This window comes from Sorghum bicolor, chromosome 3 (genome assembly GCF_000003195.3).
Source record: "Sorghum bicolor cultivar BTx623 chromosome 3, Sorghum_bicolor_NCBIv3, whole genome shotgun sequence".
NCBI classification, from domain to species: Eukaryota; Viridiplantae; Streptophyta; class Magnoliopsida; order Poales; family Poaceae; genus Sorghum; species Sorghum bicolor.
The window spans coordinates 64254978-64277863 of record NC_012872.2 but is presented as its reverse complement, the minus strand read 5'-3'; the positions used below and the strand labels follow the sequence as shown (position 1 = coordinate 64277863).

Genomic DNA, 22886 nt, shown 5'->3' with positions numbered 1-22886 from the left:
AACTAGTATGAGCGTTTTTTTTGCTAGCGTGAGTTAAATATTGGTTTATGTGATTAGCTAGCCACAAAATGCTATATAGGAATTATATTTATACTTGATCATAGATCCATGAAAACATTAATAGCTTGCAGACAATCAAATAGACAGCCTATTGTACGAACTGTCTGTTTGTCAGATTCTAAAAACTTACAGACAACCTCTTGTCTGTGAGTTGTACATGCCCTAAAAATGCAATCCCCCTCCCTCGTTGTTACGCTAACTGCTTCTAGTTAGGGCTGAAACTAAACAATTAGCTTTGGCGCTAAGCAACCTCATGGGGGACACAGGTTTTGGAAAGGGAGAGATCCCGGAAAAGGAGAACCAGAAAACAAGACCTGGCCGGGGATGTAGACATGTCACCGTTGGCTGGCTTTACCACGGCGGCCACACCAGCACAGCCCCTGCCCATGCATTATTTATCAAGTGTGTGTGTGTGTGTGTCCGTGGCCAATCCACCCAACGACAAAAGGTTCCCTCTCTCCCCACTGGCCGAGACAAAAACATAGAAATCGCAATCACGGCGCTAGTACTGCCTTTGTACGGCAAAATTTCAAAGGTGTACGTGCTTGGCATTTCGAGGAGAGACCGGCACGGATATGGGATATCATGTGCACATGTTGGCTGGATTTTGTAACACGATTAGAGAAGAAGACGACGAAAGCAATTACTGTTAATTTATGGACCAAGCGAAGTAATTTGAATCTTGTTAGCTCCGTTCCGAGTTATAGGTTGATTTTGTCATAAGTTAAACTTTTTTAAAAGATCATATTCATAGAAAAATTCACAATCAAGCTAGATTTATTATATATCTGGATAGGACATTTATTTAATATTATATATGTTAATGTACTTTTCTATAAAGTTTATCATAATTAAGCAAATTTGACTTAGAAGCTAAGACAACTTACAGTTTGGGTGGACCGTAGCAAACTTTCCTCCAAGTCTATCTAGATTTGTCAAACTCTTCTAACTTTGACTAGCAATGTCTATAAGAATATCATACTGAATGAAAATAAGTTATATATTTTTTTGGAAATAACTAAGTTATGTATTATGGAAGTAATTTTCATAACAAATCTATTAATGTCAGACGTGCTGTAAATTTGTATAAAGTTTTAGATATTGACGACTGAAGTTCAAAAAAATTGATTTATGACAAACTTGGACTTATATATGTTCAATTCTTGTCTATATATAAATGTGTCAGCAAGCCTAAACATACTATAAACCTGCTACTACCTTACTACTCAAAACTAGTATTTTAGCTTGCAAAAAGAGAAGGGAGAAAAAGTTTATGCTCGTGGCATTCCCCTAACACTCAACGGCGACTAACACTCAATATAGCCCATACATATAACTCATAGATTAAGATCCTTAGTGACCAACTTGTAAACTTACAAGTTGCAACCTTTCACCTGCATGCTTTAGTTCTTTTGGATCTTGGAATAGATCTCATGTAATTGTTTTCTTTTTAGTATCCTTTTCAAATTTCCAATCCACAAGAGATAGGTCTATCGGGCATACGCGAACACATACTTCACAAGTAATACTTTTATCAAGTTCGAAGTGTGTTCACCCCCGGAAACAACCCAATACAATTGGTTTTTCATAGTGAATCGTTATAGATAAACAATTTGTGTGGGATAAGATAGTTATTAAACCTTGACCAACGTCTTTTGCGGCATGTATTGTTTGTTAACCATAACTAATGAGCGCCCCGGCTTCGGCTCCAAGGTCATTGTAGCGAGCACTGTAGCATAGAGCCACAGTGATGTTGATTTATTATCTATTTTTTTTTATTAAAGAATATAAATCTGAAATACTTGTATGAAAAAATTCTTGAAATAATCTGAATCTAAAATATATATTTGTACGAAATCTACCAAATTCACCCATAGTTTCTCTTCTCCTGGTGCGTTCTGATCTGAGTACGTGGTGCTTAACCACGCAGGCCCCAACCGAAACCTTTTTTCGGTTCCAACACCACCACGCCGGCGCCAGTGAGATGACGGAGCACTCGTGGTCCCGAGGATCCCACGCGGCGTCGGAGACAAGTCGTCGGCCGCGCTCGCTCGCTGGATCGGAGCCGAATCGTCTCGGAAATTCCGGAGACGGAGCGGCGACCACGTGCGGCTGGCCGCCTAGCTGGATGTTCTTGTTCATGTTCCTTGGACGGCGGCTTCCATTCCATTCCATGGGACAACGCAACAACATGAGGGCGGGCCGCAGCCCGCTGGTAAAGGGACACAGCGAGCTGATAGTGCCAACCGATGGATCGTGCTCGTGCATGCACGAGCGACGATGTATCGCACATACGGAGTATATATATGGTACTGCTGCTCAACAAAGTCAGTTCAATCCACGGTATAATATACGCCTGCACCTCACCTCGATTCTCAGATATGACAGGAAAACGCCCGGCCAGCTGCCGACATTTGCAACTGTCAGCCTTGCTGGTCGTGTGAGATTTATCCACACGAGTTGGTCGGATATTATGGTGTAGGTAGACTTGGTCTCTTTAGATGCATTTAAAAACCTAAAAGTTTGCAAGATTTTTCGTCGCATCGAATCATATGACACATGTATGAAGCATTAAATATAGATTAAAAAAATAACTAACTACATATTTTACCTGTAAATTGCGAGATGAATCTTTTAAGTTTAGTTAGTCCATGATTAAACAATATTTGTAAAATACAAACGAAAGTGCTACAGTATTAAAATAAAAAAAAAAATTGGATCTAAACACACCCTCCATTGTGTTATAAGGCAATATTTCTTCACGAACACACCCCCTGCCCCCCCCCCCAAAAAAAAAAATGTTTCTTCTCCAAGACATATACTCCCTCGGTCCCTAAATGTTAGTCGGCACGTTTTGCGTGTCAACAATGTTGACTTAATTTATATAAAATATGTGCAACACTTCTATGTTCAAATGAATTTATTAAAAAAACTAAATTTAAATATCTACCTTATAATCCTAATTTTATATTATAAATATTAATATTTTTAATATATAATTAGTCAACTTTGTTTATGGGGAAACGGAAACACCAGACATTTAGGGACGGAGGGAGTACTATATACACGATGATTTCTTCTATACCATATATAAGAATTTTATTGCTCACGTCGTATGAAGAAATTATTTGCTTAACAATTTGATACTATTAGTAATTAAAATTAGTTTGATCGGTGACCTAGACACACCGACTTTAGCGTAGAGAAATTTACCACTCACATTATAGGAGAGATTTATTTACTTAACAAAATGATACAAGTAGTTTAAAAAATATCCTAACAGAAGACCGGACAAGCCAATCTTGCACAGGCAAAATTACCACTCGCATGCGAAGAATGAATTATGTACTTAACAAAATTATATTAATATTATTTTATTATATAAATAATTCCATCATGGTAAGTGAGCAGTAAATTTGTCTATGACAATTAACATGTATTTTATTACTAATAGTGCTATTTGTTTTAATAATTAATTATTCCTAGACCCATGCACAATAAAATTGTCCGTGAGAAATACCGAGGCGTCAGGGTCTCTGAACATGCTATGTTTTTATTTATATTATGAAAATAATTATGTTTGGAACTATGTGCATGAAAGTTTAACTTCATACTTAGGGTAGTAGTAATCCTTTCTAATAATGCTCAACAAATCTGTGATGATAGGGATCAATTTCGAAATGTTTTATCCTGACACGCAAACATTAACAAACCACCTTTTCAATCTTTTTTTTCCGCACACGCTTATGTTTGAATTAGGGAAATGAAAACACAACTAATTGAATTACTTTTTCGAGAACAAGGTGTTCGAAACGAACATGAGTGTGTGCTCATCTCGAGAACAAGGTGTTTCGAGAGCAAGGTAATTTTTATTACAAATATCATCATTTGGGCCTATATATAATTTTCATCTTGATTGCGTAATAAATTTTGCTTCTATGTATAGTAAAATTTGTTGTAATAGTCATTGGTGTGTCCGGTCTCCGGAAAGTCTATTTTTTATTACCTGTAGGCCTTCCACGTGCCATGAGAAACCCTACCTGCTGGCTCGTCCAGAGGGAGCCCGTGGCCAAATGCTGACAAGATGGATGGAGCCGCGGCTACGGCGATGCGTCGTGCAGCCCGGTTTTGCGAACCAAGGTGACGGGAAGGAGTGCGGCAATGTGCAGCGGCGGAAGGAGCCGTAAAATCCGGCCGGAATGGCAAGGACGGCAAATCAGCTAGCGCTAGATGCCTTGGGGTTCATGGGTCAACCTATAAACGATGTTTACCGGGCATGAGAGGATGCCGCAGTAAAGCAGGATATAATTGCAGGATACTTACTGTAGGAGTACATTATTACTCAATTTATTACGTAATATATACTTGTACGCTAACCTGTTCTTATTAACTGTGGGTTATCGACGGACGGGGCGGCGCTCCGCCGTGGCTCCTCCGGTGTGTTGATTACGGAACATTCAGCAATGTTTTTCTCAGCGAACGGTACTTTGAGCCAAACGGCGCTCGTCCGTCCGTCCACTCAACCCGTTGCTCAGCAGTGTCCATCAGTCTCTCTCGAGCTTGAACGAATGCACGGGTTTGGTTGTTCGCGGTTCGCCATCTGCGCGCGCGCCCGCTGTGTGGTCCATGTGGATCATCACTCACATACGCATCACCAAAAGCGGGGGACCTTTTCCAGAGCCCCAAGCTTTCTAATCCATGGCAATTGGCCACAATCACGTGCCGATAACATCTCATCATCCACCGCGCGCAACGGCCTTTTGGGTGTCTCTGTGTTTGCTTGCTTATTAGGACACGGTTTCACAGAGATAGAGCCACGTCGTATATGCTGGATAAGGAAAAGTGAAACAAAATTGAGTGGTACAAGGAAGAGTGATTAGTTGCTTGCAGTACATGAGCAGATTCAGTGGCCCTACACTCAAAGCCCGTGTGAAAATGATGTGCATATATGAGCTTTTGCACTGACATTTCCCCTGAGCCCAGGCCTAGCAGTGTTTAGCTTGGGACGCAGTGCATCCAACCAGTGAAAGTGAAGCTCTTTATTCTGGATCTGGGTACATCCAACAGGCCATACATATACATACAGGCGTCGGTGGATACATACATGCAATACAACCCCAAACAGCCAGGATAGGGGAGATACGGGGAACCAATCACAGCCGCCAGCCAAATTTTCCATGGTAATGCTTAGATGCTTGTTTTGCTATAATCTCTGCACTCTAATTAGGCTTAGGCACGTATAAAATCAGCAACTGTACCTAACAGCTTCAAACCACACATGTAGACAAACGAAGAAGACATCATGCTGAATGGACATGAACGCATGATACAGACTGTATTATTCCTATATTTCCAGTGTACACATTTTGCAACTTTGCCTACATGATAAAACCACAACCCCAGCAGTTCCAGAACTGTTCCGGTGAAAAAAATCAGCCAACTCGAGCCAAAGATAAGAAAGAAAGAATGGACCCCCAAAATTCTTTTCACAACTTCAAGTGCCGCGTATCCACAACATGAGTCACACCAAAAAGTGAGGCTAGTATCAGCGGCGAGTTGCACTTGCTCTGTCCTATGTACCAAGTCAAATTGCAAGCAGGAAACACACTGAAACCAAACTTGATTTCCTTAACTGCTCATTCAACATGTGGGCAGCCGATATAGAATAAATCTCGTCTTCTCCATCATAATTTCCTGAGCTTCTCCATGACACTGTCTAGTCACAATAAGATGTGCAGAGGCGCGGCAGGATATGCCAAGCAACACTGGACCAGCAATGTGGCATCATTCTGTGAGCAGCAGATTTCCAAAGGCATATTACACTTGCCAACAGTTCTTTTGCTCTCTTGATGACACATGTGGGTTTCCGTATGACGTGTAGTAAGGGCTAAAGATCAAGGGTCATGGTGCCATTACTATGAATCATATCGAGTTCCAGATGTGAAAGAAGAGAAAAACCCAGCTGCTGGTCCCGGAAGGATGTCACTTAGCTTACCAACCTGCCCGTCAGAGAGCATGGACCCCCATCTCGATGTGTTCTCCCCAAATTTGCTCCCCACCTGACAAATGACATGAAGACATTTTGCTAAATATTTGAATTCACTTAAAAGATAAAACAATTATAGGCTGTATCAACAATATTTGTCGAATGGAATAGACAAAATAACATGTGAAAAGATAAAACATCTTGATTTGTCTTTCATTCGTACAAAGAAAGAAAAAATGTCTTCTAATTTACACAGATCTAGGACTAAATGAAAAATTAGAAGTAGAAAACAAGACATTATAGGCTCAAAAATGAAAATAAATGTGCTAGCAACAATCACAAGATATGAATCAGTCAGTGCTCATAATTTTTTGCTGTTTCCAGGGGTAATTCTGCACCTATTTCATAACATGCTAATGGAAAATTTCCTCAACCAAGCAGAATGAATTTTGATGGACAAATTTAATAAATTGTACAGAACGCAAGGATTGTTCACTTGTTTAGGCTAGAATTGAATTGAAGTTAATAATCAATAAATTTGTAGTCAGTACTCACCTGAGTAACAAATGACTTAAGCAATGGAGCAGCACCGACAAGACTTGCATTATCATCAAACTCTGGTGTAGTAGATCTATCTCCATTTGAATAGGATTTCCAAGGACTTTTAGATGTGGAGTCGCTAGACGGCGACTGTAGTGATGATTTGTGTGATCTTGATGATATAGCTGGGGCACTGTAGGCAAGAAGACAAAAAAAAAAGAACAGATCAGAAACTACAAAAAAAATCCCCCAAAGAAAATCAGAACACCAACATAGGTTGCTAAATGGGACAAAAAAAACAAAGAGAAGAATGATCTTACACAGGTCTCCTAAATGCAGAACAAGCACACTAAAAAAACACTCTTTATTGTCCATTTAACTGTTCATCTTTCCTACTACCTAGTCATCCATACAGTACACCAGAATAGAGTATAATATAAAGTTTTATCCGAAGTTATAAGTTTTAATACCAGTTGTAAGGATTGAACACTGAAGCTGTAATTTATATATATCTCACTAATGTAAACTCCTGATGTTTAGCAGATATCCTTTTTGAAGAATGCTATCAAGATCATTGCCAGTTATATGATCCAGAATTATGGCATATAAATACATCAGGTTTTACAAGCATCCATGGATATCTTGTCAAAAATATTGCCAATCACAAAATTTCCATATCATAACTATATCTGCTGATTGCAATGGTAAATACAATGCTGACAGGTTGGTTTGAGCACAAAACTAAGTCTAAAACACCTTGCACTTTAGTTATTTACACATGACACAGATCATTTACCTGATTGGTAGGTACTTGAATCTTGGAACCTGAGAGCATCTCATGATATTTGAATCTGTATTTGATTTCGTTGGTAATTTTTGTACAGTACCAGTGTACATGTGATTCAGTTGGACCAAAAAACCAAAAAGAACAACATAACGCTTGTAAGATTGCTTCTCATTCTCCCACAGGTAAGGTTCATACCTATTTCAAGACACAGGTTTCAGTTGGAAGGAATGCAAAGCAGAGTCTGTAGTTGATTTGTTACATTTTAATAACATGACAGGTATAATAACAATTTAAATTGGAAAAAATCTTACGTGGCCCAGTCTATAGGATCCAATCTCTGTGAGAGCCTGTTGATTAACTTGTTTATAGGCTCTATGACAGCTGAGTCTGCCTGTAATTGTGACTGTTTTCTCCTGAAGGAAGTCTTGGTGACGGTGCTTGGCAAAGAATCCTGTTTTGTCTGCATTTCAGTAGTGTTGGCGGAAGAACTTTTACCTCCTGATAGCACATCACCAATGAAACACAAGTCTAGCAGTATTTGCAGAATTCCTTTCTCTGAAACCGGAGAATTCCCAGATTCAACAGATGAAAGAAATTTTTCATAAATATTGATGACCTGCATATATTTAAGTAAAAGTTCGATCAAGATTATATTTCTTGAAAGACATACTGCCAGGCTCATATGGAATCATCATCAGTACAGGTTTCAGACAACTTTGATGAAACAGGCAGCAACTAGGTCATATAAAAAACAATGTCATTTGGAATATTCATGGAGCTGAAGCACCCAAAGCATTAGTGCATATTATCTAGATGAAGCACTAGTTCCAGTCTGAAGACACCTAAAACAATGACTGGTTACTATTTTTAGAAAACAAAAAAATCTTTCTTAAGTTGCAATAGTTTGACTGAAAATCTATTCCCATACTGGAGAAATGTGAATTAAACTTTCCCAGCACTAAACAGGACAGGCCAAAAAAAATCCTTCAGACGTGTCAGTGTTATTATCGTTACGATGTCAAATGTTATCTGGCTTCATGTAGTTGGGGGGGTCTGGAGAACTGTGTCTTTTTTGTTATCCGGCTTCATGTGTTTGGTAGGGCCTGTGCCGGACTGATCCCTTGATGATCATAGGCATGGCCGCATGGGCATGGGAAAGCTGGTGGTGAGAACTCGTCAGCGAACTTGTGAACTCTGTAATTTTGTTGCCTCGGATACCAGTTTTACCGTGTTGCAAAAAAAAGAAACAGCTTAATTACAAAAGGAAAAAAAAACAAAGAACCAACTCTTCGATTTTTGGCTAGAAGTTTACATAAAATACTTCGATTTTGAGCCCAGTGCCTCATGACTGTGAACTTGTAACAGGGACATACCTTCTGCAGTAGCTCCCATGCAAAATTATGTAAAATGATCCTGTCCAGGATGTGCCCTCCAACCTTATGAATCTCCAAGCATGCTTGATAAAGAAAGGATATGATGTACAATGAAGGCATCGACGGAAGAGCTATTTGCATCTCCAAGGGACCCTCAGTTGATTCCTCTTGTTTAATTACTGTGACTTCCCAGCCCTAACAATGCAACCAAACCACACAACTAAAGCAATTAGAATTCTGTATCTACAAGAAAAATGAAAGAATATTTGTTTGGTACGCTAAATAGCTTGAAAGCTCTGGGTAAAACAGTAAAGTTTAGTGCTTGGATTAGGCAAGTTTATATCAGTGGTGCAAGTGTCTGATTACTGCTAAGCAGGCACCTAGGCACGATAGGCGGCAATTGCACTATGCGCGTGGGTGAAACCAAGCGCCTAGTCCCTGCCTCCTTTTAAATATTTTTTCTAGCTCCTCAATCAATTCAGGTGTACCTTTAAATTCACTCTCAAAAATCTTATGAGACATTATGTCCAAAGCCTCAGGAAGTACACTGTACACCTAACCACGATTTTCCTTAATTCACCTATTCTCTCTAGGTAAGGAAGAAAAACATATTGCCCTCGATCTGTTCAGAGATGGTCCCATATGCCATATTATTATACATGTGAATCTACTTAAGTTTTCCGAATCCAATAAAATGCAGTCATGTAGTTCAAAAACTCACTGTATTATACACTAAAAGATATCGGAACTGCAAGTGGGTTCAAAGGCATACCCTCAAAGGAGTCGAAGAGGATAGTGAATCATCTTTGTTGAGATCATATGAAAGAATGCGAGATAGTTCAGTGGACACCCATGCTATCCATACATTATGAGCCATGACGCAAAGTGACTGCAGGGTCTTATTGAGTTCATCAAGTCTAGGATTGGATCTATCATCAGCTCCAAACAAAGACACTGCAGCAGCAATAGTTTGTTTTCTGGGGCTATCCGAGAATTGCCTTCCAGGACTCCTGGGACCGTCAAATGTGCGCCTTCTGGGTGTAAAAGATACCAAAGAATCGAAAGATGCCCTCGAATGTCTTGGTGTAGGTGATGATAACCTGGCAAATGCTGCACCACCAGCCTCCTTTACCCACTCCCTTGGGGAACCTAGTATTAGGGGTACATGACTTGAATGGTATCTCAGCGCAAACAAGAGACGACCAATGAAGAGAGACCTCTCCGCTATAATAGAAGCTGCAGGTATGTCGTTACCCTCCTTTTTGGTTCCCAACAAAGCAGAGAGCTTTCTGAGCTCAGCTTCTAATTCTTTCAATACTCTCGAGATGGTCCTGTAGCATTTCTCCTGGAGGTATGGCACCAATTCCTTCAGCCTTGGTGCTGAATTATGTGACTCCACAAAGCTTAACAGATCATCAAGGATATTCTTGCATTTGCTGTCAATTGCACTCCTGATCCGACTAACTTCTGGCCCAAAATACGATGTTAGGCAGCTATGGAAATCATTTTCATCAGCAATTGGCTTCAAGTGTGCCAAAACTCCACCTTTCTTGATCTTAGACTCTGAGAACCAGAAACCACCGCCCTTTGAAGATTTCCGCAGGTATGCAAGGAAATCTCCAGCATCCTTTGGATCAGCATTGGCACCAATAGCATGAACTGATTCCTTCACGTTAACACAAGCACCCAATCCATCAAGCTCTGAATGCACAATGTCCTTCATCCGCCGCACAAATGCTTCCTCCATCCAATCCTCAAAAATATCCTTGCCGTCCTTCAAGATTAACCCACGGATCTGATCCCATGGCGACTCAATATCTGACCCAAACACGCTCTTCAGCCACTGCTCCAAACTTCCCTCCAATCCGTCCCTCCCATCTAGTGCATCACGTACAAGCCTTTGCACTGACCCAAGCAGCTCCCCACTCCCAATGGCATCAACCAACTTTTGCTCACCAGCAATCACACCAAAAATTTCAGTGCAACATTCCTTGAGCCAATCCGTACAGGCCCGTGCAACAGCATCTGGCTCAAGCAGCACCATTGTAGCCTCGATCTGATTCATGTGCTCCTTCCACAACCGTGCTTCATCATCAGGGTCTGGAATGCCACCGAACAACTGCTCAGGCGGGGTCTTCTCAAGCACCGTCTTGAAGAACAACGGCATATCACTGAGTGCAGGCACGAACAACTGTCCAACGTGGCCAAGCGTGATCCGCACGATCCTCGAGATATCGCACAGCACAGAGGTGTAGGATGACAGATCCGAGGCGAGCCCAGCTAGGGCTTGAGAGATCCAAGCGCGGCGCGAGGTGAGAAACAGGAGGAGCGCCTGGGCCGGGGCAAGCGACGGGGCGTCGATCGCGGCCACGGCCGCAAGGGCGTCGGCGTGGGCCGCTACAGGGAGGCGGCGGTCGGCGAGGCGCTCGCGCGCGCGCTGGGCGATCTGCGGCCGGAACGCCTCCACGAGCTGCGCCTGGTGCGCGAGGAGCGGGAACCGCGCGGCGGCCGCGGCGTCGCGGGAGAGCCGCCCGTGCACGACCTGAGCTCGCAGGTACCGCCCCGCCGCCTCCAGGAGCAGGCCCTCGTCGAGCCGGCCCCAGATGTGCTCCGGCGTGTCAACCAGGTACTTGGCGCGCGCGGCGAGCGCGTACAGCCTCGCGCGCCCTCCAGCAGACGGGGACGGCGAGGCGGCGCTTACGGCGGGAGAGGGTTCAGGGGGCGGCGAGAGCGACGACAAGGAGCCGGAGATGCGGGCGAGGTTGTCCGATATGGCATCGGAAGACTGCTTGATGAGGAGGATGGAGTCCGCGGAGTCGAGCAGGTCGCGGTAGCTGCGCCCGACGAGCTGCCGGAGCTCCTCCTCCTTGGCGGAGATCTCGCGTCGGGTGGCGCCCTCAGCCGCGCGAATCTCCGGGATGCGCTTGGTGCGGAACAGCTCCTCGGCGTCGGCGGCGCCGCCGCCTCCGGGAACGGCCGCCGCAGGCATCGCGGCCCCGCTTGCCTTCGAGCGCGCGGCGAGATCCAAGAGAGGATCGGGTGGGAGGGGTGGGGGAGAGAGAGAGACTGACTAGTGAAGAGGCACGTTCGTTTGAGTTTAGCAGGACGAGGTGGAAGGGGGGTGTTTGGTGGGGCCGATAGTTAGTCAAGCATGGGCCCGACAAGTCAGAGAGCGAGAGCTTGGTGAATCGGGAGCTCGGAACCTTATGGAGTCATGGATCTGTGTATGTAGGGCAATGGTGGGACGGTTTGTCAGTGGTTGAGAAAGTGGCCGGTTTGTTGGGCCGTTAGTTTCAGGATTTTTGAGTTCAATGGTACTATAGTATATTACCCGTGCTAACGCTACGATGATATTTAGAAAAAAATTACAAAACTAAAAAAAAATATAAAACTAAAAAACAAACCTACCCCACTAACAAGAAAGTCTATATGAAAATTACGGTACTTTATTTGAGAATATATATTTGGTTTTAACAAATGCTATGTAGAAAAGTTGAGAAACACAGCTGATCTACAAATGCCCATCATTTGTCTTGTAACTTTGGTAACAAGTCTATAAAAAATGAGATACTTGATTGTAGTTAGTGTAGGTGTATACCTGCCTTATTGGACAAACAAGCAAGAAAAACAAAATTGTAGAGATCGATTAAAGGAATAATAAAACAAAAAAATGCCTAACAAAATCAGGCACCTATGTTCAGTCTATCACGCAATGCCAAGAAGACAAGCAAGGAAGGATATGTAGAAAATTTCCAAAGATTTTGTGAGATCTATGTGTTTAATTTCATAGTATTGTGTTCTTATCGTGCGATCCATGTGTTTTATGTATTAAAGTTTAGTTATCATGTTGCAACGCACGAACACGAATCTAGTATAATAATAAACTAATAACTACGATGATCGATATTAAAAAAATACTACGATGATCAATGCCATCGAGATCATGGCACCCGACGCAGTGCGTCCGCGTGTGTCTAGATGTACAAGAGCCAGGCGACGGCAAGAACCGTGGCAGCGACTCCAGTCTTCCAAGCGCCGTCGCGGGCACCGGCAGACGAATCGTCGTAATCGAGCACGTCAAGAACGCTATCATCATCATCAGAGTTCGTGGTGCCTCTCGAGCCGCCGCCGGAACGAGAGCCACCGCCTCTTGATCCACCGCCGGAACGGGAACCGCCGCCCTTTGACCCGCTGCCGCCGGAACGAGAACCGCCACCGCCGATTGATGATCCACTGCCGGAACGAGAACCAGAACCGCCACTTGATCCGCTGCTGCTGGAACGAGAACCCCCTCCGCCGGAGCCGCCGCTGCCGGAGGACAAGCGCATGACCCCCTCGCTAACGTGCTCGTGGACTTGCTTGTCGTCGACCTCGTGCTCGAGCGGCACGGCTCCGCTGCCGGCAGGTGCTTGTCCTTGGTCGAGGCTGAGGACGAAGAGTAGGGCGGAGAGTAGAGATGTAAGGTCGTGATCATACTTCTAATCTGGGCCGTCTAATCTGTATGACATGTGCCGTGAGTCGTTGATCTTGTAGGTGGGATTTGCCTGGAGAAGATTTCAATTATAGTAGAGATAATACCATAGTGAAAAAACACTCTTTGGAGCTAAGGATTTTATGTTGTTTTTATGTTTTTCATATAAAGATAAATTCATTTTTAAAAATCTATATGATTTTTATAAAATTTCTACGTTCCAAAATAATTTTAAAAACTGCAAAACTAATAGTGATTCAGCGTTAGTACAACAAGGGATCCAAAGTTCAAACTCCAATGTTTTGGTCATAGTCGTAAGAGCCGTAATCTACTCCAGCATTTCAATTGTTTGTGCAAGCGCATCTAAAAGTAGGGAAGCTAGAGTAAAGTAGAAGGGAATGTACTTAGCTTGCGAGTACATGTACATCTTTTATAGAGATGCATATATAATAAAACTGTAGACATAATTATTGTTTTTATAATTTTTTGGGAGTGTATTTGCACAACCCTCTCCTTAATCTACATGTAGGTGATATGTGTAGTCTTTCGGTATAGCGTGAATTTGTTTATAAAAAAACAATAGCTCGAAGAGTGCGTACAAGCTACCAAAACAATGTTGAAATGTTGAATATGTAGTACTTGATGTCTTTGATGAGACGAAAGGTCGTAGATTTTTGGCTTTAGTTATTGTAGTATTTTTGTTTATATTTAATTATTATTATTTAATTATAAACAAACTAGCATCAAAAGGTTTGTATTGCAAATTACAGATAAACTGTATAATTATTTTTTGTTTTTTATATTTAATGTTCCATACACGTGTCTAATGATTCGATGTAATTGAGAATCTTAATTTGAAAACTAAACCAGGCCGTACTCAAGTTAATGCTATACACCCCATGCTTATATAGCATCATGTGAGGCAACCCGAAAATCCAAAACTCCAAATCCACGTCCCTAGGAAAGATTGACTTCGATGTACGATTTGCTTCAACGGTAAGGATCGTGAGCATCGGACTTTGTGAAAGTCCTTGGTGTCTTTTACCATTTTATTTGGAGGATATCTTGTTTCTGGATTTTTATATTCATATACAAATAGTATCGTTGTCTCTTTTGGGCAATGATATTGTGTAGGAGTATATTAATCATGATTTTATAAAACATATTAATTGCTTATAAATTTGTTAAATACGATAGTTTCTTAATCAGTTGTTAATAATTCACCAAAATACATATCTAGGAGGGATAACATGTTTTTTAGGTCATGCCCTACTATAAAATTGACACAACGTCTTGTACTATAATATTATTACTAATTTGAATCTATCAACATATATATCAATGTCGTATTACTTGTGAGGCCATCTCTCGCATTCTCTTGTAATTTATTCTAATATTGTGTTAGATTTTTATTATATTTCGTTAGCTCGTATAAGCTTTAACAGCCTGTCTCATACTCCCTCTGTCCTATAGTACGGTATATTCTAAAAATTTTTAAAACAACTTAAGAAAACAATTAAATAACGTATGTACCCATAGATTATTCTAATTATAAAGTTTCTCCTTAAATCATAACTTTCATTTTAACAAACATTGTCAAATCGAAACATTATCATTGTGTAGAATACATAATATTTCAATACAAATTTTAGAAGTTACAATACACTCTATTTCAGGACGAATGTAGTACATGTAATGACATGACAACTTTGTCTCTAAGAAAGTCTTACCGCAACATGTGTGTGTTATTATTCTAATTTAGGCAACAATCCAGTTACTAGGACAAACATATGGTTCTACTGGGTCATTAGGATGCAAGGAGATAAGTGGCAAAGACGTTGAAGAAACAGAGTAAACAAAATAAAGAAATCAACAAAGGAAAGACTTCATGACACGGTTAGATATGCACCTATAGTGTTTGGGCATCACCTACATTATTGTTCAATTGAATAGGCTAGATAGTCTGTCTAAGTGATGAGTGCCGGACAAATAGAGAATAGCCTTACACAAATCAACAAGAGAAAAGGAATGAGAGAAACAATGTGGAGTTGAACTAGATGGATGGTTCAGCCAAAGGATAAAAATAGAGGGCCAGACAAACTACAATACCATCCGATCTTTTGTGTTGCGGCATGGTGCAAATGCACTGATCAAACGCGCCTAAAAGAAGGAGAGAAGAGCACCGAACAATCTAACATCAACAAGGTACAATGGCTAGTTAACGGTTATAACTGATTGGATAATGTGACGATAAATTTTTTTGTGTGCACATGACCATCCAACCAATTGATTTATTGGGACACTTTTTTATCAGCTACGAGAGACAGAGGAGCCGTATAAGGGGACTAGAAAAGATTTGCAGCAGTACCGAAGCTTAGTGGCTTGCAACACTTGTCTTATTTATTTAAGCCTTTTATGGGCTTGTCACTTGTGGCAAGTTTAATATCGTGACTGAAAGAAGATATTTTCTCGTCGCATGACCCAGAAAACACGCCGAAGGCCCACTCACACATGACATCTTTCAAGGAGCTAGCATGCCAAGAACAATACGTGTCTAACTACCCTACAAGCACATATCGCATGATCGATCTATCGTTGCATCCCATCATGATAATATTTCATTAGTACCATCCCCTCATTCAGTCGTTGCAACTTGACCACATGAATTGTGTAGCTACCTATAAACAGCTGGTATTATGCAACCTCTCCAAAAAGATGTAGACCTAAGAGGTATGTCCTCCTTTGCATTATAAAGGTGTCAATGTCAAAGTTCATGACAAGTGGTAAGAATAGACTATAAAGACTATAAAAGAACTAAAATTATGTTTGCATGGCTCTATGTGGGTGGGTTCCTTCGTCGGAGTTAGAGGTAAAGACTGGAGCTACAAATTGTGGCGCCTCTGTATATGCTAAAAGAGCTCACACTCCTCCAAATGTGAAGGAGCACTCTTCGTATATGCTTATGCGCTCCTCGGCAGTGACGAAGACGGAGCCCACAAAACAAGTTCTAAGATGTCATCCCAAGAAATAGGACTGAAAATTATATATCTTGGGTGCATCTATATATATTATATTATAGTGGAATTCCTTAAACTTTTGAGTGCCCTCCAATCTGCTAAAGGCGAGGCATGTCTACGAGCAAAAAATGACATCCGAAATCTAGAAAAAATTACGCAGATGGACTTGCCGAACTGGTGTAGCTACGCACAATCGGAATACAAAGTGTTTACAAACTAGGATAGCTAACCCACCCATTTAGAGCATGCCCGAGATCGAAAACAGAGAAGCGCGAGCAGAGCGACGGCGGCCTCAGGGGCTGCCCATCCAGCATGGCTCTGCACCACACCAGCATCGGCTGGAGGTAGTAGGTGGTGAACTTGTCCATGGTCACCTGCACCGACAGCGGCACCCTCTCCCGCCGCTGGCGCTGGCCCTCCATGAGCCTGCGCAGCCCCGCGGGCATGCCCCGCATCCCCTCGCCCGTGGCCACGATGGGCACGGTCCCGACGCTCCACCTTGGCACGCAAAACGCGGGGAGCGCGGCGGCGCGCGCGAGGGGCACGCCGGCGTACGACACGGCCACGCTCCCCCGCTCGGCGCAGAACTGGCGCATGTTGCGCTCGTTGTTGACGCGGAGCGTGGGCGCCGCGTCCGTCACGGCCGGGTCGTCGAGCCCCTCGTACGCGGTCACCGTCGCCTTGAACTCGGGCGTGTGGTAGAAGACGTCCCTGAAGAAGTAGAACGCCAGGGCTCCTCCGAAGCCCACCAGGACGGCGCACGTCAAGCACCAGCCCACCAGCGGGTACCTCTGCAGCAGCGAACGTGGCCTCTCGCCGCCGCCCTGCTCGTCTCCGGAGCTGTCGCCGGCGGCCATCGATGCGAGAACAATTACAACGGGTCGAATTATATTGCTTCCTATCCTATTAGATAATTCGATAATTTGTTGATATATATAGCAGGAAGTTACTCGTGCTCTGCAAGAACTCCGATCCGGGCTGAGAACTCTTTCTCTCTCTCCCATGGAAACGCACACGAATAGGTCGATAACGCACGCAGGCCGAACTCTTTTTTCTCTCTATCTCAAGTCCTTGTCTGTCATCATCGCATATGCATGTGGCCGGGCGCGACGCGACAAGACTAGATTACAATGGGTGAGCGCGTCGGCGGCAACAAACACGTCGTCGCGGTGCAAGTCGATCCGTATGATGACGGCGGAGCAGCGTCCGGTCGAAGTCGCCACGGCCGACGCGCACCGCCGGCGGCTAGCTGGCCCAACACTTGCGCCGTCGTCGGATGGCTCGCGTTCATCGTATGCGGCACGATCTGCCTCGTCGTCCTGAAGTACATGGCGTACCTCAGCTTCCCGGTTTTCTCCGTGCACCTCACCGGCTATGACGGCATCGGGCCGGCCGGCGGGCCGGTCGCCGCGGTGCTCTCGCCGGAGTTCAACCTCAGCCTCCGTCTTCGCAACACGTGCGTCGACCGCGCGGACTTGGCTGTCCTGTACTCGGGCGTCGTGCTCGGCTGGGCGACCATGGAGCCGCGGGACTGCGCGGGGAAGCGCTGGAACAGGGCCCTGGAGGTGGCGGCGCGGGGCGACGGCGTGGGGCTGTCGGACCAGCTCCGCGACCGCTTGTCGTTGGAGTGGAGCAACGGCACGGTGGAGCTCGACGTCGACGTCAAGGTCTTCCGCGGTAAACGTGCCGGCGGCGTTGACAGCGGATTAAGTGATGTGATCCCAACGAAAGCGATCATCTGTAAGGTGATTCTTCATGAGAAACAAGATCAACCAATGTCTGCGTGCACGTGGACAGAACTCAGACCAATAGTTGAACTGATATGATTCATAGTTGCTGCCTTGATGGATTTTTTTTATTTGATAAATAAGGTCTTGATTCAAAAAGTTGTCTGAATTTTGACACGGCAGTACTTTCATTTTTATTTCACAAACATTGTCCAATTATTGACCAATAGTTGAACTACTTAAAAGATTCGTCTATCGATTTATAGACAGTTTTTGTTTTCACCTATATTTAATGCTCTATATATATGTTATAAGATTCGATATGACAAAAAATCTTGAAAAGTTTTTGATTTTTGGGTGAACTAAACAAGGCCTTAAGCTAAGCGGCAACAAAACTTTGACCATTCTATATGGGTACGTGACTGAGTGACTGACAGATGAACCCCTTTTGCCAGACACCCAAGCAAAGTCGAACCGTTCCAGCGCGTGATTGAACAGTACAAAGCCCCAGCCCCACCTGTCATGGACCCAGTAGCGCAACAACCTCCCACCCGCCACACCCCCACCTTCCCAGAGCCACACACACACGCACCGCGTCGGCTGGTTCGGACCGACCAACTCGACCCCACACGCCACACCCCGCGCCCGCGGTTAATAAAAGATCCCTCCCCCCGGCCTCTCCCGACTCTCGCCTCGCCTCCCCAACGCGAGCGAGCCCAACACGCAAACGGAACGCTTCCTCCTCCTCCGCCTCTCCGCCTTATCCGATGGCGTCCCTCACCACCACCACCTCCTCACCGGCCGCCCTCCCGGCGGCCACCACCGCCGCCGCGGCCTCGTCCATATCCCCCCACGCCGGCTCGAAGCGGCCGCTCCTCGCGGGCGACGACGCGCCCTGGCGCGCCACCGCGGCCACCGCCGCGGGGCAGGGGATCCGGCCCGTCCCGCGCATCCACCACGCCCCCGTCCTCCGCGTTGCCACGCAGGAAGACTCCGCCGCCTACGCCCTCGCCATCATGAAGGTACGTACGTACGCACCCTTCCCCCGGCTTGATTGGGGTTGGTTTGGTGGGGAAGGCTAATTCTGGAGGTTGGTTGGTTGCTCCGCAGCATCCGGATCCGATTGGGGAGGGGCTGGCCATGGAGGCGTTCGCGGAAGCCGCCGGGCCGGAGTGCATCGTGCCCGGACAGCAAGCGCCTCTAAGGCTCATGGGACTCAAGGTACGAATCCGTCGGTTTCCTTCTCCAGCATGTTAGGAATTCCATCGTGATTCATATGTGGTTGTTGTAGTTTTTAGTTATTCTATATATGGTCTTAAGGCCATTTCGTGATGGTACTCGTGGTCGATTTCATTCAACTACTATGTGCCCTGGTCCTGTGGTTGATGATTTCGTTCAACTATGCCCTGGTCCTGTGGTTGATCATCGATTCATTCATTCATTCATGCATAAACTGTCATTGATTCATTCATCCATGCATAAACCGTCATTGATTATATCAGCAATTTCCATCCCTCGCTTGCTATTGGATAGGTTGTGTGGTCAATTTTGTCGTATTATTTTGTAGTATAAATTACTAGAAAGAAACACCTATAGTACTGTAATATGAGACTATTCTAAAAATCATCTCGCATCATGGTGATCGTGTACTTGAATACATCACATGTCCATTTTTTTAAAATTTACTCCCTCTGGTTTCCAAAAGGATGTCGTTGTAGGGTGGGAAGCAAAGTAGCTAAAGGAAGTTGTTTCACCATTTTGCCACTGATCTGGGCTAAAATGCCCCTGCATGCATGCAAGCAAGCATTAATGGGTATGCTTCGTCTCCCACACATGCAGCCGTTGGACGCATGCTGCCGCCCTCCAGCTCCATTTAATCCGCTGCACCGATAGGCTCCCAGCTTACTGCGCCAAAATTTGGAAAGTTTCCCAAGCACTGGTCATCGAACAGTGGATATTTTCTGCAGCTGCAAAAGCTCGGCACGCCGCGCTGCAAAATTTTTGCGCAGCGGCAAAAAATCGGCATGTCGCTGCTGAAATACCAGCGCTTGGGGAAAAAAATATCCATGCAAAAAGTCTGGCGCAGCGAGGAGTCGAGCCCTGCCCACACAACACAATTCAGAGTATAGTGACCAATCGAGCAGGGAGAGAATACTGATGTTGAACGCCTCTAATATGGGCAAAGCAGGAAATAGGCACCCTAGTTAATGACTCCTTGGTATGTGAGATTATGTCCAAAACGTCATCCTTTTGAAAACCGGAGAGAGTACACACCTGAAGGGCTTGGCTTCATACTCTATGCTTTACATTGATGATTATTAGATAATTTGGTCATCTTTGGAAGCAAGTCAATGTGAATTATACGATCTTTTTTAAAACTTAACAATTCTTTTCCCTTGTATGCAGGTTTGGCCCCTTGATATAGATATGAAGTTCCTAGAGCCATTTGGACGGGAATTACAATCAATGAAAAAAGTGAGTCTTTAGCATTAGACTTGTCTACATGTTTCCCTTTGATGAATCACTGTTTGTTTGAGTTATAAACACTCAGTTATAAACTAGTTAGCAATAATGTGTTGTCACGATATAACCTTGTATGGTTCTAGCAATAATCAGGTGGGACTTCTGATCAGTGTTTTCCTGTAATTGTTACAGATTCACAAATGTGTAGCCATTGGCAGACTTGTTTGCACTAAGTTGAGAGAGATAAGTAGGATATGCAGTTATCAATGTATTAGCTATGCCATTAGGTCATGATAAACATGGGAAACATAGTAGGCATCATAGTATAAACTTGCTAAGTGCATCCATGTATAAACTGATTTATGTCCCTCTTACCTAATATTTCAGGGCAACCTAGTGGTTCTAATGGTATATGGATTTTTTCCACTATTGAGCATGGTTTGAAAGCTCTACTTGAATAGTCCAGCAAACTTTTATCTGAGTAATTTGAAGAAATCAAGAGGATAATTAATTTTCTGTTTAAGACTTCTTACTCAGGCATAGATTCTAGTTCACTGGATTCAGTTCTAAAATTAATGTAGTTTTAGCGAAGAGTCTCACTTGTGAGACCAGGGTTGTGCTATACCAGTGATGTGTGCTGTCCATTAACCTTGTCAGAAGAGACATCATATAGGACCTGGTCTTGTACCTTGTACGTGTAAGCATGATTCTGCACTTCAATGGCTCGTTGACTGTTTAGACCTTGCTCCATATCCTCTTAGCTTTTGGAGAGTTTATGCAGATACATAGCTGTTTTTGCTAATCAATTGTGCAATAGTTGAATTGATTTAGATCGTATATGTTCTTATGCTCTGCTCAATAAGAGACAAAGATAGTTGCATTGTTAGAATGTTAGTTACTCTGTAGTCTGTACTGTTGTGAAAGACGGAATCTTTGATTCTCGACATCATTATTCCCTTCCTTAGAAAGCTACTTTCACAAATATCATGCTTGATATTCTAATATTACTGTTCTGCACTTTTGCAGTTCATGGACAAATCGTGCAGTGTTATGGACTCATCTATGGCAAACAAGTAGGCACATGGCACATCAGTCCAATACAGCTGTTGTTGTATCCACCTGCTTGCTGAAGTTACAAGACCCGAAAAATAGGAATTTGGAAGAAGAGCCATGGAGAAAGCCACATTCTTTTGCATATCTTGCCCACCGTCACCCGACGGAACAAGATATGGCATCGGGAGTGCAGTAACAATTAGCGAGTAGTCCTGTGTGGAGCCTGGGCGCAGCCTCTGCCAGTATAAGTGCTCTACGTGTTATACATTTTTTATGTTCATGAAACGTTGGTCCACTGAGAAAATATATCTTCAGGTGCCAAGGGATCGGTTTGGGAAAAAAAAAAATCTTACGGCAATCTACCTTTTGCTCTCATGCTACATCAGTTTATCTGTTCTCAGGCGCAGGCCACATGTGGTGGTGAAGTCAGAATTCTTTGGGGTTCATTTGTGAGGCGTGTTGGTTATAAGGGAGAGTTGTGAGCTTGGTTGTTGCCGTGTTTTCCTGTAGTTTTCGGCTCAATGTCCGTGTAGGATCTGTAGACTCTTTCGGGCCACACAATCCCTCCTGTGGGTTCACCACGCATGGTATCGCCGCGCGGATAGCGATGGTGACAAGCATGGAATGGAATCCATTGCGTGCAAAACCGAGGCACTGAGCAAAGATGTCACTGCCCGTCACGGATAGGCGCCGGATAAAATTTGTATGTTCCACGCCCGTTGCTTTTGTTTTGGCTCAAATGTGCGACGCCGGAGCGATAATGTTGAAATCGGCGCGCCAATCCACGGAAAATGTTGGCACCCCTCGTTTTGTTTCAGCTTATTATGGATTTGATGAAGGGTCGGTCAGATGTCATTCAACTTGCTTGCCCCCTGGTAAAGAGCTAAAGTCCGTTTCAAAAAAAGGGGCTAAAGTCCGGCGGTGTTTTAATTTCTTATCGTAACGGGGAATTGAACGCAGCAAGTTGAGACTCGGACACTCGCGTGTATCAGGTTAGCCTATCTGTGTGATTAATAAGTATGAAAAATTAACTGTTTACAACCTAGATTAACCAAAATTTAATTCACTCCATTGTAGGCTAGGAAATTAGCTTTTTAAAGCGTCTGTTTAAGCATCTTTGTGTAGCGAGGGATATTGGACCTTGGACCATAACGCACCAGCGTGTAGTGTTGCCCAGTCCACCACTTCTCCATGTCATCAGAAACTATGCAGGTGATTTTGTGTGTGTCTTAAGCCTTGTACACCCGAAATCCAAAACCTTTTTAAGATTCTCTATTACATCAATTTTACGGTACATGTATGCAGCATTTAATATAAATAGAAAAATAACTGATTGTGCAGTTTGTCTGTAATTTGCGAGATGAATCTTTTAAGTCTAGTTAATCCATGACTGAATAATAATTACCAAA

The 22886-nt window shown here is 43.7% G+C and overlaps 2 protein-coding genes across 2 annotated transcripts; one reads left to right on the top strand and one right to left on the bottom strand.

Annotated features, from left to right (window-relative positions):
* On the bottom strand, positions 5201–11811 carry LOC8054698 (conserved oligomeric Golgi complex subunit 1). The gene is made up of 6 exons (XM_002456389.2): positions 9519–11811; positions 8747–8941; positions 7685–7989; positions 7383–7568; positions 6602–6779; positions 5201–6119 (listed from the first exon to the last, which is right to left on the bottom strand). Exons 1-6 carry the CDS (start codon positions 11733–11735, stop codon positions 5976–5978), a joined length of 3225 nt encoding a protein of 1074 aa, XP_002456434.1. The 5' UTR covers positions 11736–11811; the 3' UTR covers positions 5201–5975.
* Positions 18584–21862, top strand: LOC8079287. Its single transcript, XM_002458542.2, has 4 exons — positions 18584–18983; positions 19072–19182; positions 20368–20436; positions 21451–21862. Exons 1-4 carry the CDS (start codon positions 18729–18731, stop codon positions 21499–21501), a joined length of 486 nt encoding a protein of 161 aa, XP_002458587.1. The 5' UTR covers positions 18584–18728; the 3' UTR covers positions 21502–21862.

Bases quoted from the DNA above. Each gene is read 5' to 3' on its own strand.
- LOC8054698 (XM_002456389.2), bottom strand. From the start codon at position 11,735: ATGCCTGCGGCGGCCGTTCCCGGAGGCGGCGGCGCCGCCGACGCCGAG. The intron at 8,942-9,518 runs GTATGCCTTTGA...TTGCATTGTTAG, and splicing joins CCTCTTCGACTCCTTTGAGG to GGCTGGGAAGTCACAGTAAT. The intron at 6,120-6,601 runs GTGAGTACTGAC...GTCATTTGTCAG, and splicing joins TTAAGTCATTTGTTACTCAG to GTGGGGAGCAAATTTGGGGA.
- LOC8079287 (XM_002458542.2), top strand. From the start codon at position 18,729: ATGGCGTCCCTCACCACCACCACCTCCTCACCGGCCGCCCTCCCGGCG. The intron at 19,183-20,367 runs GTACGAATCCGT...CCTTGTATGCAG, and splicing joins TAAGGCTCATGGGACTCAAG to GTTTGGCCCCTTGATATAGA. The intron at 20,437-21,450 runs GTGAGTCTTTAG...GCACTTTTGCAG, and splicing joins AATTACAATCAATGAAAAAA to TTCATGGACAAATCGTGCAG.